This window comes from Cynocephalus volans, chromosome X (genome assembly GCF_027409185.1).
Source record: "Cynocephalus volans isolate mCynVol1 chromosome X, mCynVol1.pri, whole genome shotgun sequence".
In the NCBI taxonomy this organism is placed as follows: domain Eukaryota; kingdom Metazoa; phylum Chordata; class Mammalia; order Dermoptera; family Cynocephalidae; genus Cynocephalus; species Cynocephalus volans.
In genome coordinates, this window is record NC_084478.1 from 142,619,565 (window position 1) to 142,643,467 (window position 23,903).

Here is a 23,903-nt window from a genome sequence, read left to right on the forward strand (position 1 = left end):
AGAGCTGCAATTTCAAGGGGCACAGGAGTTTTCCGTAAGATGGGAGGAAACTTGCTTTGTTCCCCATCGCATTGCTGGGGTCCGGCACAATGCTTCACAGGCGTTTAATAAAGCCTCAAGCTAGCCGGTGGCGGGCTTGCAGGACGCTGGTGAACAAGGACGGGCGCTGAAGTCTTTTCCTTTTGGGTTAGACAGGGACAAACGAAGGCTCAGGCTCCGGCTCTGACAGCACCCCCGCCTTAAGCTCACCTACCCTGAGCCGCGTGGAAACCAGGGGCCGGAGGAGGGACATAGGAACACCAGAGAAAGGAGGAGGGGTAAGGAAAACAAAGCCCCGCCCGCTAACAGGCCTTTCATCTCCAGCCTCCCCGCTTTCCGGAGGTCCCTCCCGCAGCTGCTCTAGTTCTTCACAAGCCTTGTACGGAGCGGAAATGACGTGACTTGTCCCGCGTGATTGGCGGAAGCAGAAATGGCTTTGGGGCCGGTACGGAAATTGCTCTCTTTTCGGCTTCCGCTCTCAGTCCATGTGAGAGAAGGAAGCTGCTGAGATGATCTCGGTCCGGGATGCTGGGAGGTGAGGGGTAAAGACGGGAGGAAGGGTTCTGGGTCTGGTTGAGGGACGGATTCTCTGGCCTTTGGGAAGTGGGAGCCGCCTTTTGACAGACGGTAGTGGTTCCTCTCCCAGCACTTTGCCACTCGTTACTATTTGCGCGATCCATACTTTAAAGACTGCTAATTTGCTTAATTCGCTCCATCCGCGCCTCCGCTCTTTAGCCACATCCTTGTTGGTCCTGATGCGACCTCTCCCTCTCCAGCTAAGTTAATATGTTTCACTTTCCGTGTCACGTGACCTCTATTTCTGCCTTTGCGGTGGCTCGCTTTAACCCTCCGCGCAGGCGGTGCGGGCGTGATTAAACTCTTCGCATCTTGGAAACCTTTGCTGATTGGACTCATCCACGAAGTTTTTGCTCTTCTGATGTTTCATGTTCTCCCCTTCCAATAGGAGAACTAAGTACAGTCCGTTTAGTAATACTTACCTTGCAAATACCAGTATATACTGTTAGGTAACAGATTCTATCATTTGCTTCTGGGTACCAGTCTCCTTAGTTAAGTACCTACTTTCCCGAGCAAGCTCCAGGGAAAAATGGCTTACTCAGCTACTTTCGACCAATTCCCTGTTTTCCCATTTCTGGGAACAAGTGGTCAAGATTAAAAAGCCTACACTTTTGAGTAGGCTGCACCTATCAAGGTGTCTAACGTGTGCAGGATGCTTAGAAATATTCATCATGAAACTGCCTTGACTCGGGCCGGCAGTGGCGTCAATCTGCCATTTTTACAGCTTCCTATAGGTCAGTGAGAAATGCAGTGCTAATCCTGAAGTGTTAGATCTTTTTCACGCGGCTGTGTATGGGTATCACCATCCACTGCTCACCTTGGAGATGATGTCTGACTTCGGTCTAAATTTAACGTCTTAGGGCTGGCGGGGTAGCTCAGTTGGTTAGAGCGTAGGTGGTGTTGTGGGGTGTTTTTGGCGGCTGAACGGTACAGGGATCCGAACCCATGACGTTGTTGTTATGAGGCTGCGCTCTAACCAACAGAGCTTACCGGCCAGCCGCCTGAATAAATAAATTTAACATCTTGATATATTTCCGAAGGCATTCACACTGCTTGGTTTGTGCCTCTTCCATGAGATAGGGTTGTTCTGTGCTGAAAACTGAAGTTATAATGTTTTAGAGATTGTTTTAATATAATAGAATAAAAGTATTTCAAATGAATACTTCTCTGTTGCCTCTTAACAGCCTTCTGGCTTTGAGCCAACGGGAAGAACTAGTGGATTTGCCAAAAGACTACCCCTTGAGCGCCAGCGAAGATGAGGTGAGTTACAACCGCTAAACTGACATCAAAATTAAGGTAGACATTCCTGGAAAGGAGAGGGGTGGCAACATTGTATATATTTGTCCAGGTCTTTCAAATAAGTTACAGTTATTTAGTATTTTATGTATCAGATATTGTATTAAGTGCTGTCGGAATTTGAAAACTATATAAATTATAGTCACGGTCCTCAGTTTGCTTAAGTATAGTTTATAAGACCAAAACATACGGTCCTCATTATAAGATTGCCCCATTTCCCAAGTTTGGATTTCTGTAGAGAGTTATTTAATTATCTGACTGAAATTTAGGTACATATTTTAAGCTGGAACTCCAACAGATGGTGTAGGAATTCCAACTCTTTATCCAATTGACAAAACTACTTAAATTGTTTTTTTCTGGGGGTGGGGGTGGTACACAGAGCACCTGTTTTAATAAAAAGAGTTTTTGTTTGCTTTTGTAGTTTTCTGGTTTTTGTTTCTTCCTAGGAAAAGCCACCTTGGTAACTGTGCCTATGACTTACACTATATGTCAGGGTTCTGTGTCAGATCACACTATATATTCTATACAGAAACATCATTCTAAGCCCTTTTCTTCCCAAAACAAGTTAGAACAGAGGCATGGCATTAGCTCCTCAGTTACTAAGGATCTGTGTTCCTTATAATGAGGGAATTTGGACTTTGAAGCAATTCTTTTAGTTTGAGCTGGAATGCTTACACACCAGACCTCATCTGATTCTCCAGTTCCACTGACCAAAAGAACAAAAGATTTTACCTGGGCCTCAATTTCTATGTTGTCTTTCTCCCCTCTTCATTCTGATTTTTTTTTTTCTTTTCTGTATCTAGGGGGACAGTGATGGAGAGAGAAAGCATCAAAAGCTTCTAGAAGCAATCAGTTCCCTTGATGGAAAGAATAGGTAACATTCCTGTCAGTTTGAGCAGATTATAACTAGGTGATTCCATGAGACTTCTCTACAACTAACATTTATTAAGTGCCTAATATAAAGATCTTAGCACCAGTGCCTAGCATATAATAAGCATTATATAATTGTTAGCTGGTATTATCCTTACTGTTATTATTGTGTTGGGCCTTCATGTATTTGAGTTCTTACTTAATCCACACTTAAAATACTTTGAAGCATTGAGTAGGAATTGCTTATCCCCATTAGAAAAATTGATTTATCCCCAAGATCACCTGGCTCATAAGTGGCAGATCCAGGATTCAAATCCAGGTATGTTTGAATCCAAGTCCAATATGTTTTCCACTATGCCTACCTGGTATTACCTTGAATTTTTTAGGGGCTGAGTCTTCATAAAGAGAGATGAGGGCTAGACTACCAAATCCAGGTTAAGAACAGATTTCCTGGTTGCTTTGTGACAAAATCTGACCCTAGAAGACAAGTACATGAAACCAAAGCTTTGTTTAAAGAGAGAAGTGTTTGTTTCCCCTGCAAAATGGGCCCATTCCTATTATATTGTTTTGTCTAATTTCAGGCGCAAATTGGCTGAGAGATCTGAGGCTAGTCTGAAGGTATCCGAGTTCAATGTTAGTTCCAAAGGTAAGTTGAACAAAGGAAGATATCTATGCATGGAGTTTGTGGGGTTCCAAAAGCATAGTGGTCACCTCATCCCTCGCCCCCCACAGGATCTGTTTTTGATGTGGTTAATGAATTATTCCATAAATACTTATCTGTGAGAGTGGTGAAGAAGGGTAGATGCCTTTTAGTTTCCAACATTTCTAGAAGAAAGCCTAGAAGACTACAATCAAGGTCTCCTGTGGAGTTTGAGATACTTCTGGAATAGAGCAATGTGAATGAAGACAACTACCTCTTAACTAGATTAGTCATACTTCTCTCACAACACTTTGAGTTAGGACAGGCAGATAGTCTCTTCAGCTGGAGCTCAGAAAATCAAGTTACTTAAGAGACTTCACTGAGTACAATGTTTTTCAACCTTTTTTTCTGTATTGCTCCCCTGAGGAGACTTTTTAGACATTTTTTTTCCCCTCACTGCCTCCCTACCCCCCCGTCCCCCAATCAAATACTAAAGAATAAGATTTTGTTAGACAGAGCTGAGCCTTGGAAAGACACAAATCTTTGAAATATCTAAGATTTTTTTCAAACACCCCTTGGACACACACACACACACACATACACACACACACACACGGACCAATTTTCACCTCCTGGGTGGAGGTGAGGGGACAATATCACCTCTATTAAAAATACCTGATCTAGTAAGTGACAGAGTTTGGATTTTAACCTGATACTAAGTCAAGATACCAAATCTTTTTCACCATATTCACAACTTAAGTGGCTTGAATGAGTTTTGCTTTTGTAGTAACCACTAGTGTAACAATGTATTACAGGCTTATTCTTTCAGCAGCTATTTATTATGCTTCTACTATATATCAGTGTGAGGAACTGTTCTAGATACCAAGGCTACAGTAGAGAACAAGATATGATCCCAGGGGGCTTACATTCTAGTAGGGGGACACAAGAAGATAATTAAAACAGGATGATGCAATAAAGTGACTTAGTGACTACTTTTTGGGGGGGGGGGGGCTGGCCAGTATGGGGATCTGAATCCAATCCTCATGACCTTGGTCTTATAAGCCTGCACTCCAATCAGCTGAGCCAGCCCATTAGTGGCTACTTTAGACTGGTTGGTCATGAAGGTCCCCAAAGAGGCAAAATTTAAGCTGAGGTCTGAATGGCAAGAAAAGTCAGCCATGCAAAGATGGGAAAAGGCATTCCAGTCAAGGGAACTGCTAGTGCAAAGGCTCCTGGGAAGAAACACACAGACAGCCCTTTTGAAGAACAGGAAGAAGGCCAATGTTACTACAGCATAGTAGAAGTTGGGAATGACTTGAGGTTTAAGACGCAGACAGATCAGAACCCTTAGGGCTATGTCCTTTAGGTTGATGAGATTCCAAATATAAAGGGGAACCATTGGAGGATTTTCAGCAGGATCATGACATGCTGTGATTGACATTTTCAAGAGATCACTTTGGCTACTTTGTGAAGAATGAATTGCAGTGAGGCAAGATTGGAATCGGAAAGACAAGGAGAAAAGCAAATGACTGTTTTTTGAATAAATATTTTTCTCTAATCCATGTCTCAGTGATGGTGTCACTAAGGCTAGGAACAGGAGATTGAAGCAAAAGAATTATTCCTGTTTCCCTGCACGGTTGCCAGTCTACCGGTGTTTTCTACTGAGGCTTCGCCCTGTATTAATTATATTGAAATTTTGCCTCACTTCTCAGTCTGACCAGGAAATGTGACCTTTCTACAGGATCAGGAGAAAAGCTGGTCCTTTCAGATCTGCTTGAGCCTGTTAAAACTTCATCCTCATTGGCCATTGTGAAAAAGCAACTCAATAGAGTCAAATCAAAGACAACTGTGGAGTTACCCCTTAATAAAGAAGAGGTTGAACGGGTAAGATAGAGAAAGTGGTTCATTAACAGGAAGAAATTGAATTGACAAGGGAAAATAGGGTAATATAAGAAAAAGAGGGGAAAGGCCTGAAAAATGGGAGGAAGGGGAAGTTGTGATTTCTTCGCCATGGACAAGATTAAGAGTAACCTAGGGGAAATTGCAATCCTGAGAAGTAAGCAGGAGCTAATCTCTAGCATCCTGATTCTTAGACTAAGAAACATTGCCTTCTGATTTCTTGTTAGTCTTTTGAGTTTGATGCTTCTCATGGCTCTTTCCTTTTATGTACTTTGCTTCAGATCCACAGAGAAGTAGCATTCAGTAAAACCTCACAAGCCCTCTCCAAATGGGACCCTATTGTTCAGAAGAATCGGCGAGCAAAGCAGCTGGTTTTTCCCCTGCACAGGAAGCATTCAGCCTTTGCTCCCATTGAACATGTGCTCAGTGGCTGGAAGGTGAGTACAACAAAATGAAACTGAACCTTGAAAGGTGAGATTGTGCAACTGGGAGATTTCAGAGCCTGCAGTGGATTTGACTGGACGGTAAAGACAAAATCCCAGCTCGAGTCATTTTAGATTAGTGTTGAGAAAGGGGGTAGCATATCTTCATTGTCAGTCATGCAACAGCCAATCTCGTAACTGTAGTCACTTTTCATTTGCTTGTATTATACAGTATTTGGCTATTGCCATGTTTTTGTCTTTAAACATCTGATTGCCAGTATAGAGGGAACATAGGAATGTTTTCCTTCTTATACTCCAGTTTTTAAGAAGCATTTAAAGCCACATTCTAATCCTAGAAAAATTAAGAATTTGGTAGCATTAATGATGCCCTAGTGAGGATATATGAACAACAGAACTAAAAGTCTGCTTGCAAAGGAATACCAGGAGCTTCTGGATAGGAAAAAAAAGTAATACCACATTAAAATATAACATATTGGGCCGGCCCGTGGCTCACTCGGGAGAGTGCGGTGCTAATAACACCAAGGCCCCGGGTTCGGATCCCATATACGGATGGCCGGTTCGCTCACTGGGTGAGCGTGGTGCTGACCACACCAAGTCAAGGGTTAAGATCCCCTTACCGGTCATCTTTTAAAAAAAAAAAAATATATATATAACATATTGGGGTTGTCCGGTTAGCTCAGTTGGTTGGAACGCAGTGTTATAACACCAGGGTCAACGGTTCAGATCCCCATACCAGCCAGCCACCAAATAAAAATAAAATATAACATAGTACTGGTAATGATTAGAACTTTAGCTAGTAACTCATGACTCTGAGCCACCAGGGGAGGGGCAGGGGAGGGGGAGTGGGACAGATTTTAAAGCTGGGTTTCCCAAACACTGACCCCTGACAAAGTTTCTATCCATCTGAAACAAAAGTTAAATTGTAAGAATATATGTTTGGTGGGTGTAATGTTGCCAGATCTTCTTTATTATGAGGTTATTCTTTCCAATTTAATAGTGTTGAAATATTTTTTCTTTTGTGAATTAATGGTTTTAGTAAATGATGGGGTTGGGAGTGGAATGGTAGTTATGCTCTTAGCAAAATTGAAAGTTGGTAATCCTGTGTTAGTCCCTAATGTCTCAATTTTTAGTCTGTAAACAATTGTATTATAACATCTAGCCTATTTTTCCAATACACAATTGGTGTGGAGTTTATAATGGAATGATCTGTCTTAAGTAGAAAATTAGTCGGGGAATCCAATCAAGATGGCGGAATAGACAGTCCACAGCGTCACTCTCTCCCACAAATCAACCAAATTTACAACTATGAAAATGTAACATCAGCCAAGCCGGGGTCACTGGAGTTCAGGGGAAGAGGAGGAAAGACCTACGGAGTTCATGAAGGCGGGAGAAACTACAATGAGAGAAAGAAAAAGCTGCTCTGAGCACAGCTGCTTTAAGACTCAAGCTGATGAGCACATGGAGCAGGAGCCGGTAGAAGCCACAGCTGTGCCCTTCAGATGGAGTTGCTTGGAGGCGGCAGGAGAGAAGAGGGCCTTGGCGGCCCCCAGGACAGCAAGACCACTAATAGGGTTCCCATGGACCCACACAGGAGCAAGGAACCAGAACATCTGAAAAAGGGGAGCCACTCAGAGGCCAGTGAGTCATCACAAGGGACCTGGGCAGGGCCCATCCCATGGGAGGTGTTTGCAACACGGGTGGTGGGGGAGACGTGCCCACCAGGGGAACATTGGGACACAGCAAGAACAGCTGATCTGCCCCCCAATCAGCACAGGACCACTCAGAGGAGAATGGTCAGGAATGCAGAATTGCATGGGGTGCCGTTTGATGAAAAAACTCAGGCCCAGATCAGAGATTCTACAGAACACAGATCCACCAGATCTCTGGAGAGCCGGAAGTACCTATAAGTCAACCATTAAACCCTGAACTGCACAAAAAGCCTTCCCTAGGGAAACAGCAGCAAAGCAGCAATTTAAACAACCACACAGCTCAAGTACTGGTTCCCACAGGAAGTTCCCCCGTGTTAGAAGCAAAGGACAAAAAAATTAGTTCCAGCCCAGGCACACCACCAGCACCTTGGGGCCTGCCTGGGAACTGGAGGCTTGGATCTGGGGACCGGACCCCACTCCCACTTCAGGCAAACTGCACCAGTGCCTCGGGGCCAGCCTGGGGAACTGAAGCATGGAGAAGGGGACTGGACCCCCCTTCCACAACCAGGCACACCATGCCAGCACCTTGGGGCCGGCCCAGGGACCCAAGGCAAGGAGAAGGACTGGATCTCTCTCCCACAACCAGGCACAACATGCCAGCACCTCGGAGCCCACTGAGGGACCCAGGGCATGGAGAAGGGAATCGGACCTCTCTCCCACAGCCAGGCACAACATGCCAGCACCTCGGAGCCCACCCAGGGACCTCAGGCAAAGAGAAGGGGAATGGTCCTCTCTCCCACAACCAGGCACACTGCACCAGAGCTTCAGGGCCAGCCCAGGGACCCGAGGCATGGAGAAGGGGACTGGAACCCCCTACCACAACCAGGCACACCACACCAGCACCTTGGGGCCTGTCCAGGGACCCGAGGCAAGGAGAAGGGGAACGGACCTCTCTCCCACAACCATGCACACTAAGCCAGCGCTTCAAGGCCTCCCTGGGGTACCAAGGCATGGAGAAGGGGACTGGACCTCTGTCCCACAACCAGGCACACCACGCCAGCACCTTGGGGCCTGCCCAGGGACCCGGGGTATGGAGTCGGGGACTGGTCCTCTCCCACAATCAGGCACACTGCGCCAGTGCTTCAGGGCCCGCCCGGGGACCCGAGGCATGGATAAGGGGACCGGACCCCCTCCCACAACCAGGCACACCATGCCAGCACCTCAGAACCCACCCAGGGCATGGAGAAGGGGACCGGACCTCCCTCCCACAACCAGGCACACCATGCCAGCACCTCGGAGCCCACCCGGGGACCTGGGGCATAGAGAAGGGGACTGGACCTCTCTCTCACAACCAGGCATACTGCACCAGTGCCTCAGGGCCTGCCTGGAGACCTGAGGCATGTAAAAGCAGACTCGACCTCTCTCCCACAACCAGGCAGACGAAGCCAGTGCCTCAGGGCCCACCCACAGTCCTGGGGCATGGGAAGGGGACCAGACCTCTCTCCCACAACCAGGTACACCAAGCCAGCACCTTGGGTCCCACCCAGTGACCCAAGGCATGGAGCCAGGAACCAGATCCTCCTCCCACAACAAGGCACACCATGCTAGTACCTTGAGGCCCACCCAGGGACCCGAGGCAAGGAGAAGGGAACTGGACTTCTCTCCCACAACCAGGGACACCGTGCCAGCACCTCAGGGCCCGCCTGGCCCAGAGGCATGCAGACGGGGACTGGACCCTCCTCCCACACCAGTCACAAAACACCAGCACCTTGGGGCCCTCCTGGGTACCTGAGGCATGGATATGGGGACCAGACCCTCCTCCCATAACCAGGCACACTGTGCCAGTACCTCGGGGCCCGCCCAGGGACCCAGGACATGGAGAAGGGGACTGGACCCCTCTCCCATAACCAGGCACATGGCACCAGCACCTTGGGGCCTGGGCACCCGCCCAGGGACCAGAGGCATGGAGAAGGGGACCAAACACACCCCACAACCAGGCATACCGCCAGTGCCAAGGAGCATGCCAAAAACAGCACCACCACGTGGGTGGCCCACCATAGCCACCACAATAACCATGGCTGCTGCAAAAGCAGCTAGACACCACAGCCACCACGCAGATGGTCCGCCAACCACTGGAGTGCATTCACACAAGAAGAGTCACCAGCAGAGACAAAGAAAAGAAGAGGATGTCTCTTTCCACAAAGGCCATTTCAGAGTGACAGAAGAAGCATCTGCTCTATGATAATATTGGGGGACCTGATCACATCTCTCAGCATTGGACAGATCATCTAGGCAACAAGTTAACAGAGTAACCATTATTCTTTCAGAAGGAGAGAAGAAATCTAGGGCCATTATAGGGGGGAGGGGGAGGAAATGGGGGAAGGGGAGAGGTTGGACAAGGGGCATAAAGAATAATTACGATTTGTAACAATATATATGCTAATAATATTGATTTAATCAACATATCTCAATGTTCAACCCTCAAAATATGTATAATAGATTTTGATTCAATAAATAAAATAAATTTTTTTAAAAAAAAGAAAAATAGTCAAAAACAGCAGTGCTGGAACCACGAATAGATGCCGTCTTTATGCTTCTCCTCTTTGCTTTCTAAAAATCCAGGAATGATGATGTCTTACGTGTTGGGAAGTTGAGCTAATTAAAGCTAATCAGAATAAACATTGCTTGCCGCAATCGCTAGAAAATGAGCAAGTGGTGGCTTATTATGGGGATAAGCTCTGTTTCTGATAATGTTTTTGAAGTCACTACCATTCTCTTTCTAGGATGCTTCCTTTTCCACATGAAAAAGAGATCAGGTTTAAAGTGTGGCTGCAGGATGAAGGGAGACTTTAGGAAAAAAAGTTTAAGAGGTAATACAATTTGTAGGATTGAAAAATTAAAAATATAGAAGATACATAGTGAAAAGTCTGACCCCACCCCTGTGCCTCATCTGCTCATTTTTACGTCCATACTTACCCAGAAGTAATCACTTCTGTAAGTTTTTTGTTGTTGTTGACTTAAGAATTTCATTTAAGAGTTTCATTTAAGAGTTTCATTTACCTCCTTTTTAAATCAAAAAAGTAGTAGTATGCTACTACACACTGTTCTGCACTTTGCTTTTTCCAAGTGATAGTGTGATCTTGGAGATAGCAGGAACGTGCTGAGTTGGCTCATAATGAGGAGATGGTGGTGGAGGAGGTTACACTAAGATTGGCACAACCTCTTCAAGACAGAGTGGGGCTCAGATGCTATACACTGTGCTTTTCATTCATTATAAGATTTATTTTTGAGAAATTAGGCCACTGTGGCACAGAGAAATAAGGAAGTGCTTAGTTCAGGAGGTGCTTTTTGGCTAGCAACTCCCAGTTCTCTCCTTAGAACTTAGAGTGCAAAGTACCAAGGACTACCGTATACTAGGATTTCTGGAGACTGAGAATCAAAAGTCTGCACTATAGTTTTTGACCAGCTTCCTAAAAATTCATTTAACTGTAGCTGAGAATTAAATGAGATAATGTATGAGAAAGCATTTGTAAACTGCAGTGCTAGAAATGACATAAGGTAACTTTTTCCACCCCCTCTCTCCTTCCCTCTATTTTCAGTCTACACTTGCATTTCCCAAAGTGTTCTCCTGAAAACCTTAGTCTCTCAATATGCCCTCAGAAAGGGGGGTAGGGGTTTGATTGCTAGAAAATGCTGCACGCCCTTCCTGGAGATTGGAGAGTCACAATGTACACTAGCATTTTAAAGGCTATGAAAAGATAGCAAATACACCTGTTGGACCTAATCTAACCCAGGATATGCAAACTGATTTTGTTAAAAAATTAAATAAATTGGGGGCCGGCCCTTGGCTCACTTGGGAGAGTGTGGTGTTGACAGCACCAAGGCCACGGGTTCGGATCCCTATATAGGGATGGCCGGTTAGCTCCCTTGAGAGAGTGTGGTGCTGACAACACCAAGTCAAGGGTTAAGATCCCCTTACCGGTCGGTCATCCTTTAAAAATCTTGCTTTCTGATGAGGAACATGCTTTGGGAAGAACTGGTCTCCACTGCTGCCTCCATTCTCATCTTCCCCTACGGCCCTACTGAAACTTTGCTCAAAGGGTATTCATTAGTGAGGTGCACCCAAGTTGCCAAATCCCAAGCCCTCTTAGTGACTCATTTTTTTTTCTAGGCTTTGTGTTTTTTTTTTTTTTTTTTTTAAAGATGACCGGTAAGGGGATCTTAACCCTTGACTTGGTGTTGTCAGCACCATGCTCACCCAGTGAGCTAACCGGCCATCCCTATATGGGATCGGAACCTGGGGCCTTGGTGTTATCAGCACCGCACTCTCCCGAGTGAGCCACAGGCCGGCCCGGCTTTGTGTTCTTCCCAGCATCACATTCTTAACTCTCCACCCTTGTCTTCTGTGACATACTTCCGGAATTTTCTCTCTCTGGCTTTTTCTCTCTCTGACTTTTCTTAGTCTTTTGTTCTTACTCTGTAAATCCCATGACTTTTCACTATCACTCCTAATTCCTTCTTTTGAGCTCCAGTCCCATATTCCCATATAACTAGCAGCACCTGGGTCACTCATATGCACCTTAAACTTATCACAGTCCAAAGCAAGCTTCACATTTCCTTTCCCCAGACTTCCAAAACCTGTACCACTACTTTCATTCTGTAACTCAGTTAACAGCATAACTCTCTACCACATTCACTGAGGCTGGAAACCTCAGTCATCTGATTCCTACTTGTCCCTTAACTTCCTGTCTGCCCCAACCCATACAGTGGGCTAGTCCTGTAAATTCTGTTTCCATAATAGCTCTTGGATCCATTTTCCCTTTCTGTTTTCATTTTCACTGCCCTAATGGAGGCCCTCATTACCTGTCATTTGGAACTTTACATGTATCCTCTATATAATCACCAGGATTTTCTTTCTGAAACACAAAATTGTCACTCTCCTGCTTAAAATCCTTCAAAGGCTCTCCACTTATGGAATAAAATAAAAGCACCTAGCATTTTAGCTATGCTGGACAACACATTGTTCTCTTACATACCACTCATTTCCCTTTATCTCTATTTTTGCTTATGCTCATCTCTCTGGATTTTTTTTTTTCCCTCCTGACAGAATCGTACTTAGGCCTCAAAGCCTAATTCTAAAAGAAACTTCCTTCCCAAGCCTAACCCACCTCCTAATCAGAATTAATAGTTCCTTCCTCTGTGATTACCTGTATGGAATAACATTTAAAACGTTAACATTTAACATAATGTTGTTAGTGGTGTATGTGTCTCTTTGTTCTGAAAGGCTATGAGCTCTATGAGGACAGGAACTATCTTAATCAATTGTGTATTCCTAGCACCCCACACAAGTGCCTGGAATGTATCTGCAATCAATAAATGTTTGTGAATTGAATTGAATTGAATTGAAGGGAGATTACAGCATTGTAGTATAAATCACTCTGTAGCCTGTGATTGATCACTACTGCAAATACTAAAAATGGAAGAACATGCACCTTTACTATTCAGTAGAATAGGTTTATGGTTAAATCAATAGCACCGTGTAACAGGTGATGATGTGTGTTTATGCATTTGTCCAGATATTTGTAAGTTTAATACTGACCATTATGTATATGGCTATTGAAGAAAACCACACTTAATATGTGTGTGAGGTTTGAAACTGGCTGTGTTCTAATAGGGCTGTCTTTGTGCCTCACCGAAGTAGCCCGTAGCATGATTGGCCTGATTATTTTAGCCAGCCTCATGATATCAGCCAAGCAGCAAACAGGGGCTTTTGTGGACATGTGAAATAATTGGTTCACAGTCCATTTGTCTCATACATATAGACACTACCTAGCATGCAAAATTAACTGGAAAATGAGGAATTGTAGCCAAAGTTAGAAAATGAGGGGAGTTCAATTTGAACTGTCAGGAAGCAGGCTAATTACATGAATGTCATATTTTTTTTAAGGCAATGTCCTTTTGTGCTCAGGAAATTAAAACACATCTCCTACCATAAAGTACATTTGTAGAACGTGCCTAAGAATGTTATGTTTTTCTTATTTCCTTTCATCAGTAATTAGTGATACCAAAAACACACACATACATGATTCAGAGCAGTTGGCTGTGGTTAAAAAATGTTGGGGTTCCCCTCTGAGCCATTGTGCACATCTGTTTTCTGGTTATACCATCAGTGGTAAATAATGGTTATCTTAAGATTTAACCTCCCCTACCTTTTAGAAATATTAGGCTTATGGTATGAATCTGAGATTCCTAACTATGAGGTAATAGTTATGTGCTTGAAATATACGTAATAATACAGGGACTATTTTGTTTTTGACTATCAAAACTGTGACAATCTGTTTCTCTGTCCTGCCAGCATTTACCTTAAGGGCATCCTGCTTAGATTCTTAAGAGAATGGAATTCTGTCTTATATATATTGGTTACCTAACACAGAGTTATCCCCCTCAGTAATATTAGAGAGTAGCTTCAGAGTCCCATTGCTGACTTTGTCTTAAATCAGAATAAAATATGGCTTTATTTACACAGCTGAACAGCAAGACTGGAACCCCCAGTTCTCTTGCTGTAACAGCCAATCCTATCCAGTTAGTGATTCCAATCACAGTGTCATAAATTAGACAGTCACAGGAATGTAAAGAGAAAATGCTGTAAGATCATGGCTTAAGACTTAGAATGTTTTGTTACCCCTTTAAGGCAAGAACCCCCCTGGAACAGGAAATTTTTAACCTCCTCCATAAGAACAAGCAGCCGGTGACAGACCCTTTACTGACTCCAGTGGAAAAGGCCTCTCTCAAAGCCATGAGCTTGGAAGAGGTAAGTGTCTTTGCCCCTTTAACACACCCAAGCATGCTATTTTCCCAACATTTGTCCTCAAGCCCAGAAGTCATGTAAATGGCATTCCTATTGTAGGCAAAGATGCGCCGAGAAGTGCTTCAGAGGGCCCGGGCTCTGCAATCTTACTATGAGGCCAAGGCTCGAAGAGAGAAGAAAATCAAAAGTAAAAAGTAAGGAGGCACCTGTGAACTGGCCTTAGGCTCCACGGAAGAAAGTGATGTGGCTAACCGTGAATTCTTTGGAGAGAATCTTCGACATGGCAACTACAAGTGACTAGCCTTTTTTCCCCAAACCAACCTCATACAGTTTTGTTTTTCAGTAATGCCCTCTCCTTTGGTTTTGGCTTTCATTCTTGGTTTTGCCATAAAAGAGGACTATTCAGTTACTTTCTCTCCCTTTCAGGGCATCATGGAGTAGTTCTGCAGAATGAGCTCTGAATTCCACAGCTGTTGAGGGCAGTAGGGCTTCCTTCCTGCTTTTTGCCTCTTTATAACTTGTTCTCCTCTTCCCTTGGGCTACAGAAGCAGAGGGGACTTTGCTCCACAGAGGTCTACCCCTGGGGGCTGCAGGAACCGAGAGTCCTGCCAGTTCTCTGGTGTCCCAAACTGGCTCCCTACAGCCCGCTAGCTCTGTGACGTCCATTCTAGCCCCTGCATAGTGAAGCCCCATGGGTTGTATGGGCACTTTTGTGCATGGCATCAGTGCTTCCATTCAGTCTCTAAAGTCTTCCCTCTTACCCCTCTTACCCTTAGGTATCATAAGGTTGTGAAGAAAAGAAAGGCCAAGAAAGCCCTAAAAGAGTTTGAGCATCTGCAGAAGGTCAATCCAACTGCGGCACTGGAAGAACTGGAAAAAATTGAAAAGGCCAGAATGATGGTGAGACTGGCTCTTAACCCCCATCCCTTTGAACCAACTTCCCCTGGAAAGCGCTAAAGATCTTACTCTGTCCTACCTTTGCAGGAGCGAATGAGCCTTAAGCACCAGAACAGTGGGAAATGGGCCAAGTCCAAAGCAATTATGGCCAAATATGACCTGGAGGTAAGAGACCATCAGGATGAAAGAAGATATGGAACTGGAAGAAAGAAAGGAAAGCCAGTCTATGAGGATGCTAGCAGAAGCAGAGTTAGAGAAGAGCCATGAGGATGGGTAAAAAACCAGCAATCTAAAAAGGCATCAGAAAAATCTCTAAGGCAGAGAGGAAAATGACCAGGAACGAGATGGAAAAGGAAAGATGAAAGGGAAACAGCCTTGAAGGCAAGTCCAGTAAAGGGGAGAGGAGGATATTTTGGGGGGGGTTGTTTGTTTGTTTTGTTTTTTAACACATGTTGATTCCTTGAGGACAAAGAAGTTGTCTTCCGTTTTATTCCATAGCTACTAATATAGCAGTGTGTGTGCAGTTTTAAACAGTAAGTACCAGTAAGAAATACTTGAGTCAGATCGAGAGGAGGCAACTTTAAGAGATGGATCAGAAAAGGTGCTATTGTGGTCACTAATGACAGGGCTCTCGTGCTGTGACTCCTTCCAGGCTCGCCAAGCTATGCAGGAACAATTGGCCAAGAACAAAGAACTGACACAGAAACTCCAGGTAGCTTCAGAAAGTGAGGGAGAGGAGGAAGGCGCAGAAGAGGAGGAAGAACCCATTGTCCCCAATGCAGTAAATAAAGTACAGATGAATGCAGGGGGACCGAATCCCTGGATGCTCAGGAGCTGCACCAGTGACACAAGAGAGGCTGAAATCCAGAAGGACCCTGAACAACCATCAGAGCCTGTGGTCCATGAGGTTTCTGAAAGTGAGGGAGAAGAAGGACCAATGGTGGAGGAAGAAATTTTGCTGAAAGAATTTAAGGAAAGGCAATCCCTTAGAAAAAGGTTTGAGCTCAAGCAGGATACTGAGCTGGTGGGCAGTGAAGAAACAGAAGGTGAGCTGTGATGAGATGGAAGGGAGAACCACTGTGTAGTGCTACAGACAGACTATGAGAGAAAAAATAAGTGTCCACCCACACACACTGCATAGTGATTAGGCTCTGGGGACTTTCAAGAATGAGTGCACTGGGTCCCTGAAGAGAGATTAGATTCATAATAACCATTTTTCTTCAAAGGCATTTAATAAACAGTCATCTGCATGGCTGTGCAGTGTGTTCAGAAACATCTTCTGCTCGTGGGGGCTTACAGTCTTCAGAAAGACATAACTAAACCCCCTTTGAAGTAAGGATATGAGTTATGAGTTAGCATTCCTAGTACCAAAGAGAAGTGTGTATGGTGGAAAGGCAAATCTGAAAACCCATTCACACCTATAGACACATAAAGGTGCATTTTTGAGACATTATGAAACTTCTTCTAATGCTGGAGTTTTTTGTTTATAAAGTAGGAGTGGCGTTTTTAGCACTTCATAATGATATTAACAATGATTTTATATTAAATTAGCACCCCTGAGACTGCCCGAATGGGGATAAACCAGGACATTATAAAGCCTGATTAGGAAACTACCTACATGCAGAAATCACCTGGCCATCTGAATGAATTCTCAGGTCTGATTTGATTTTATACAGGAACAATGCATTTAGATAACAGCAAAAATCTTTTTACATGGCAAAATTTTATTTTGAAAGTGCTGTTATTTGGAATGTATTGTAGGGGCCTTTACTTAGCGGTTTTCAGTGGGAGATTTCTGGGATTAATAGTTACAAGCCATCACTTCTGAGAGGGTTTTGGAAAGCAACACTGCAGACTGAGATTGCGGGGCAGTCTCTATGTGACCAGAGGACACTTAACAGTGTCCTCTTGTGCCCCCTTAAAAACTGGTCATCTAGCTACATGTGTAGAGCAGTTGGTTATGCTATGAAGATATAAAAAGTGGATTTGGATTCCTTTGGATAATTAATAAGTAGAATTCTCCCAAACCTTCCAAAAAATAGTGAAAAGTCAGGAACCCTAATCAAAATGAGCAAGGAAACTTGATTCTTAAGAAATGAACATACATGTGTCCAAAGGCCAGATCTAGGGAGCTGCCGTAGTCCTAGAGAGCAGGATCAACTTGGGAATGAAGGTAACTTAAGTCAGTACAAAGGACAGTTTGAAGTATGTCGCTGCCATTTTTCCCTCAAGGCTCTTGACACTAGTATCATTTGCTCAGATGTTGCCCATGACTGGAAAGTGTGAGCTACATCCACCATAGAAAGCAGCTTAATCTGTTCTTGACTCAGTCACAGCAGAAGTACTGCTTTAAGATGTGGAATGGGGATTCTTTTTTTTTTTTTTTTTTTTTTTTTTTAAAAAGATGACCGGTAAGGGGATCTCAACCCTTGACTTGGTGTTGTCAGCACCACGCTCAGCCAGTGAGCGAACCGGCCATCCGCATATGGGATCCGAACCCGGGGCCTTGGCGCCATCATCACCGCACTCTCCCGAGTGAGCCACGGGCCGGCCCGGAATGGGGATTCTTGAGTCAAGATAAAACAATCCTGGATACAGGATTTGTACAAGCAATAAGGTGTAAATTACAATAAAGTTGCATTCAGGGGCCACTTGTTAAAATGGCTCCCTTTTTAAAATTTGGAACTTGGGCAGTCTTCCCAAGCAAGGTCTACTGTATAGGGAAATTAAGGTGCAATCCCAGTTATACAGTGAGTCACTGGTAAAGCTGGAAATAGGACCCAGGACATCTGCTTCCCAACATGCTACTTTTCACTACTAAACTCCATTGCTTGCTACTTGATGGGTAATCATTAGTGAAATCTCCAAGAGATCAGTGTACAGAATCTTCTCTTCCCCATTTGTCCTTGTTGGAATATCTTTGCCTAGCACCCAGTGGGTGCTCAACAAATGCTCACTGACAAGGCAACTTCCAAACCTCCTTTTCTGACGGTATTCATTTTCCCCCCACTCCAGATTCTAGCAGCCAGGAAGTGCTGTCGGAATTGAGGGCACTGTCTCAGAAACTGAATAAGAAAAACCATCAGTTCAGGAAACAAAAAGTGAGTTCAGCAGAAACTGTTGTCCAGGTCCAGAGAGAACAATCTGCCACAGAAGAAGAGGATCCCCTGTTGCTGCAGAGCCCAGAGAGAGTACAGACTCTGGAAGAGCTAGAAGAGCTGGGCAAAGAAGGATGTTTTCAAAATAAGGAGCTTCCCAGACCTGTGTTAGAAGGGCAGTGCTCAGAGAGGAACCCAAATAATCGGCCTGATGCCCCTAAGGAGAAGAAAAAGAAGGAGCAAATGATTGATCTACAGAACCTCCTAACCACAAAGTCTCCTTCTGTGAAGTCTTTGGCAGTTCCCACCACGATAGAGGAGTTGGTGAGCAGACCAGGGTCGTGGGCCATTGTGGGGGAACAGCTGGTGCAGAAAGTGTCCCGCTTGCACAAAGAGTAGATTCTGTGAAGCTTTGTTTTGCTGGGGGTACATTTCAGTAGTGGAGAGGTGCGGAATAGCATGGGGCCAGGCTGGTCCCAGTGACAGTTTAGTAGATGCAGATATGTGGATGGTGCCAAAACTTCCACATCCTAAATCCTGAGCCACTAAAACCTCCCTGGGGTGACTATAACTGCCCTCAGAGGAAGGAGTGAGTCACTCAAAGCTCTGACCAGATCCCAGGCAGGACAACTTCTTGCCAAAGTTTTACTCTACACACTGGGATCTCAGATAGTTGGGGACTCCCCAATTAAGTAATTGAAACTGCTAAAGTGAGGAGCCCTGGTGCCTCTTTTCAGGCGTATAAGCTGGAGGAAGCCCACATTCTTGCCAGGCCACTTGGAGCTCCTGCTACTAATGCAGGCCATTCCTTCCTCCACCCTGCATCTTCTCTACTGAAAGTTTAAAATTGTGCTATATGATAATGAGCTAGGGATATTTACCCTAAAGAGAAGAAAATTGGAACATGATTGGCTACTGATTGGTTTGTATTGCAAGACCATCACTGTTCAGCACTTCCCCCTAGGGGGCGCTAAAATGTCACGACCCAATATTCAAGCGTTCTTGCCATGAGCCACCGCTCCTAAGGTGAGCTGTAGCTCTTGCTCTTGTTCCTTCTCAGGAAGATAAAGAGGAGAGAGACCAAAAGCAAGTGATAAAGGAAGCGTTTGCTGGGGATGATGTCATCAGAGACTTCTTGAGAGAAAAGAGGGAAGCTGTGGAGGCGAGTAAGCCCAAGGACCTGGACCTGACGCTGCCTGGCTGGGGCGAGTGGGGAGGTGTGGGCCTGAAGCCCAGTGCCAAGAAAAGACGCTGGTAAGAACAAGGGAGAAAGCCTGTCAGAAGGGCACCAAGTTCTCCCACCTCACCCTTAAGTGTCCCCCCTGCCCTTTTGACTAAGTCCTTAGTGCTCCTGGTCAGATGTCCTGCTGTTTTGCATTTCAGGTTTCTCATTAAAGCCCCTGAGGGTCCTCCAAGAAAAGACAAGAATTTGCCAAATGTGATTATCAATGAGAAGCGCAACATCCATGCAGCAGCTCATCAGGTGAGGGCTTAGAGAGCTCTTTAGCTGTCTACTCTCTTTACTGCCTGGCTCTCTTGACAGGAGTATTCTAGTGATCTGTAGTCGAGAGGCATGTGTGATCTTGACCACAGAATCAAATCTGTTGTTTTCACTGACTTGCTGTGAGATTAATAATTCCAGATAGACTGTGCCTTAATTACTGACCAGGAAGAAGGTTTACACTTCAAGGATAATGTCTGCTGCAATGGTGAGGCTCCCAAATCCGCATTTTCAACTAGTACCGCAGATAATTTTGATGCAAATGGGTCTTACCAAACTAAGAATTACCATTCTACAGGCTTGTATTTATAGTCAAGGTAATGCTCAAACAGAAGCTATGAGGTTTGAGCTTCATCTTAAGAAAAATGAAGACAAACGGGTACTTATTCAGGACAGTGAAAGGATTTTAAATTGTCATGATAATAAGCTAGGGATGTTTACAAGAGAGAAGGAAATTTAAGCATGATCGTGGTCTTCAAGTATATTCTCCTCTTCAGTCAGAGGAGAGGCTGAATTCAAGGAAAAGAGAGAAAATGGGCTGCTCTGGGAATATAAGCATGTGTAAAGGAGACTCAAGAATGAGATTGGACTAGATGACCTTTATGTTCCCTTCAATTCTGAGATCTGCCTCCAGCCAGTGTAATATTGAAATTAGTTGTATTTTTTCCTCTTGAAAGAAAAAAGTAGTATTTAATGGGTACAGAACAGAGGTGAGAAAATATACATTTCGATAGTACTCTTTGATCTTATTTTGTGAACCAATCACTGTAGAAATTGAATTGTAACCACTGTAATCCCAATTGAGGATATATAACTAGAAAATAGGCAGGTGAACAGGCAGTTACAGGATAAGGGAAGAGAAAAAAGGGTGCTTCGACAGGCCAGGATTCCAGGTGACAAATAGTTTTCCAAGAATCTCCCTTGATTTTCCTCATCTTTTTACTAAGCTATATACTGCAGGTTTCAATGTGCAATAGGATAAAGTGCTTCAGGGGTGGGGGGAACATGTGAGACTAAATACTCTGTCCAGGTGTTCTTTTTTCTCTTGCCCTGGGTGACATGCATAGAGCTAACCATCAGCCCAAAGAAGATATTCCCTTAACCTAAAGAGAATCTGTTTCCTTCACTACTGCCAGGACCACCAGAGAGTCCTCACTTTCTCTTGAGTGTTCCATTAAACATCTCCAAAGACTACTGATTTTAACTTCTCCATTTTTCTGCTTATGTTTTTTTCCTCCTTTGGCCATTGGGGAAGTATTTAAGGATTATTTAAATGTCTCAAGGTAGCATTGTGGTGGAGTGGAGAAGAGAACCACTCAAGGAACAGGAGCACTGGCTTCTGTTCTCCCATGCTACTCCTAACTTACTTAGGTAAATCATTTCCCCACTCTAAGCCAAATATTGGGGCCAAGGGAGATGACTGTTGCCAATATCTAGGGCCTTCCAGCTCTGCATTCTGTGATGCCAAGAGAGGATGAAGCTAAGCATAACAGTCTGGCAGAGTTCAGGATTCAAGAGTGTATCTTTGGGTTCCTTAAAATATTAATACTGTGTATCAAGGAGAGGAAAGGAAGGGTTTAAGAGCAGGAAGAGGGCAAAAGGGTCATAGAAGGGACACACAAAGGCCTGGGTGCTTCTTGCACTCACAGTGTTATATAGGAAACCCACCTCTGGAACAGCAGCCTCAGGACTACTGTACCTAGACAGTTGTAGTGTCGGGTGTTTTTTCAATCCCTAAATTGTTGGGTTAACCTAAGGGGGTCTTGAGCCAACTCCCAAATGTCCTCATGCAGATTGAGAAACTCCTGAGGTTAGATGGGAGTATCGGGATGCCTTGACCTCGATAGCTTCACTCACTTGCAGCTGTCACATAGAACTGTGGCATGTACCAAACAGTACCTGGCATTAAAGTATACAACTGCACACCAGGCCTGGCTTACGCCAAGTCACTCTTCTTTCCATTTCAGGTGCGAGTGCTTCCATATCCATTCACCCACCATCAGCAATTTGAAAGGACCATTCAGACCCCTATAGGATCCACATGGAACACCCAGAGGGCCTTCCAAAAGCTGACTACTCCCAAGGTTGTCACCAAGCCAGGCCATATCATTAGGCCCATAAAAGCAGAGGATGTGGGCTACCGGTCTTCCTCAAGGTCGGACCTCTCTGTCATGCAGAGGAATCCAAACCGACTCTCTGCACGCCACAAAAAACACCTGAAGAAAAACTCTACAGATTGAGTTGCTGGAGGTGTGACATCTTGGTGCCCCACTCCTTTGGCCCAGTTTTACTGTGTGCTGCAGGATCAGTTCCAAAACTGGCTTAGCACACTGCGGGTGTGGTTAAGCCACATTTTAGAAATAAAGGCATTTTTATCTATTTAACTGGAGTGTATTCTGTATTGTCCCCCAATTGAATCATTTTCTTCATATCAGACACCTTTGGATGCTCCAGCTTTTCATTTCTCTAGTTGCACTTGTAAGGAAAACCTCATTTCCTCACCAAGGATTATGTGTCTGGTCTTAAATCAGAGTAGAGAAAATTTACCCTAGTCTATCACCTTAAACACTTCGTGTCAGATACAATCCACCGTAAATAACTACCAACTTGAAGAGTCAGGGACAGTGATAAAATATTGTATATTTTAACCTCTGAACCTAGGAACAGGATGTACAAACTATGCAGTTGGGTTCTGCCCTAGACTGATCCTAAAACCAGGATGGTGCTGGAGCTGAGTTTTGTCCCCACAAATCTAACCATTATCACTTTCTTTGCATGTGTGAGCTTCCCAGCTTGTACAGGCTGCTGTCTAGGGTATCTAGCACTTATTTTCTTATTCTTTTCTCATAACAAGACAGTGAGGTTTTACCCTTACTTTACAGATAAGGTAGATAGATGCAACTTAAGATTCCCTTTCCTAACTCAGGGCCAACTCCTCACCATTGATTCAAAGTATAATTCAAAGTATAGTTTATTCAAGTGTTACTTTGCTATGTGAGAGTTCACATGGGCTCCTCAGCTCTGAGGAACTTGCCTGCCTTTGAATGACAAGTAATTTATGGAAAGAGCCCCTATAGCTCAGATTCCTGACAAGGAATATGAAACACCCCTCTAATTCCAAAAGAACATACTACCGCTGACTGGACTTCGCCTCCTGCCTTGGAGGCTCAGCCCCACCCCTAGCCTTTTTAGAACAAAATGGGTTAATTTTTCTGTGCCACAATCCCCTCTGATAATTTGTTGAAAGACAAAGGTAACTGGTCCCAATACCCTTATTTTATGGGCAAAAGATTTAGAGTGTTACACATCAGTGACTGAGTAGAGACTAGAACCCTAGATTAACTCTGAAGCCAAAAAACACGATAAATTTCTATGAATTTCCCAGTGGTGGCCACTGGCTCCTACCGTTGCTCATCCTCTTAAGAAACAACCTGGGACTGGGAAGGAAAATGAATATGTTGAGCAGTGTTAAGTACTCAAAGGGCATTTTTAGGTTATCCACTGGTTTGAGAATATCCACGATCCGCTTGCTGGATGACACTTGTCAGTAGCCAGCGGTGGGAAATAGGGGACACCTGCCCACTCCTGCCTCCGTTTAAGAAACGACAACACTCTCCTCTGAGCACAAAGCTGCTACCTCCGTCTTACCCCACAAATTGAAGCTCCCAATCAAGTGCCCCCAGTAAACACCCAATCCCCGTCTACTTTCCCGGGACCCTCCTCAGCTCCGGTTGCTCCCCACGGCCGAGGAGTGGTGCAAGCGACCTCGTCCTTCAAAGAGGAGGGCAGGCGCCAAAATGTGCTATAAACGACGCCCATTCCCAGCCTCCCAAGCCCCCAAACGGATTCGATTGTTGTTTCGTGGGGCTTTTTTTTTTCTTTTCTTCCTCCGAACCTCCGAAGTGTTCTCCCTTCCCATTGGCCAAAGCTGCCCCTTGACGTGACGCCACCCTGGCCTTCCTCGCTGATTGGCCCATTCTGGATGTACCCAAGCCTTTTTCCCAGGGTGTGGCGCCCCCCCGCCCCAACAGGGTTCTGACCCCTGGCTCCTCCCTACCCCCCTAAGCCCCCCTCTCTTTTCCAAATGGTACCGCCCTGGCTCGGCTCCCCCACGGCCCAGGCCGCTGCCCTTAGGGCCCCCGGACGGGGCGGGGCACGCTGGGGACGGGTAGAGGGCGGTGGTGGCG

General features: G+C 44.9%; 1 protein-coding gene across 3 annotated transcripts; it reads left to right on the forward strand.

Moving 5' to 3' along the window:
• Window positions 1–494: 494 nt before the first annotated feature.
• UTP14A (UTP14A small subunit processome component) lies at window positions 495–22,078 on the forward strand. Of its 3 annotated transcripts, XM_063083567.1 has the most exons (15): window positions 495–574; window positions 1,800–1,875; window positions 2,715–2,785; window positions 3,363–3,427; window positions 5,163–5,305; window positions 5,602–5,757; window positions 14,104–14,223; window positions 14,320–14,414; window positions 14,997–15,120; window positions 15,205–15,282; window positions 15,770–16,163; window positions 18,133–18,539; window positions 19,276–19,469; window positions 19,599–19,698; window positions 21,684–22,078. In XM_063083567.1, exons 1-15 carry the CDS (start codon window positions 549–551, stop codon window positions 21,954–21,956), a joined length of 2,322 nt encoding a protein of 773 aa, XP_062939637.1. In that variant the 5' UTR covers window positions 495–548; the 3' UTR covers window positions 21,957–22,078. The 3 variants fall into 3 exon arrangements, with proteins under 3 accessions (XP_062939637.1, XP_062939636.1, XP_062939638.1); XM_063083566.1 differs by lacking the exon at window positions 495–574 and having other exon boundaries at window positions 1,771–1,875; XM_063083568.1 differs by lacking the exons at window positions 495–574; window positions 1,800–1,875; window positions 5,163–5,305.
• Window positions 22,079–23,903: the final 1,825 nt, after the last annotated feature.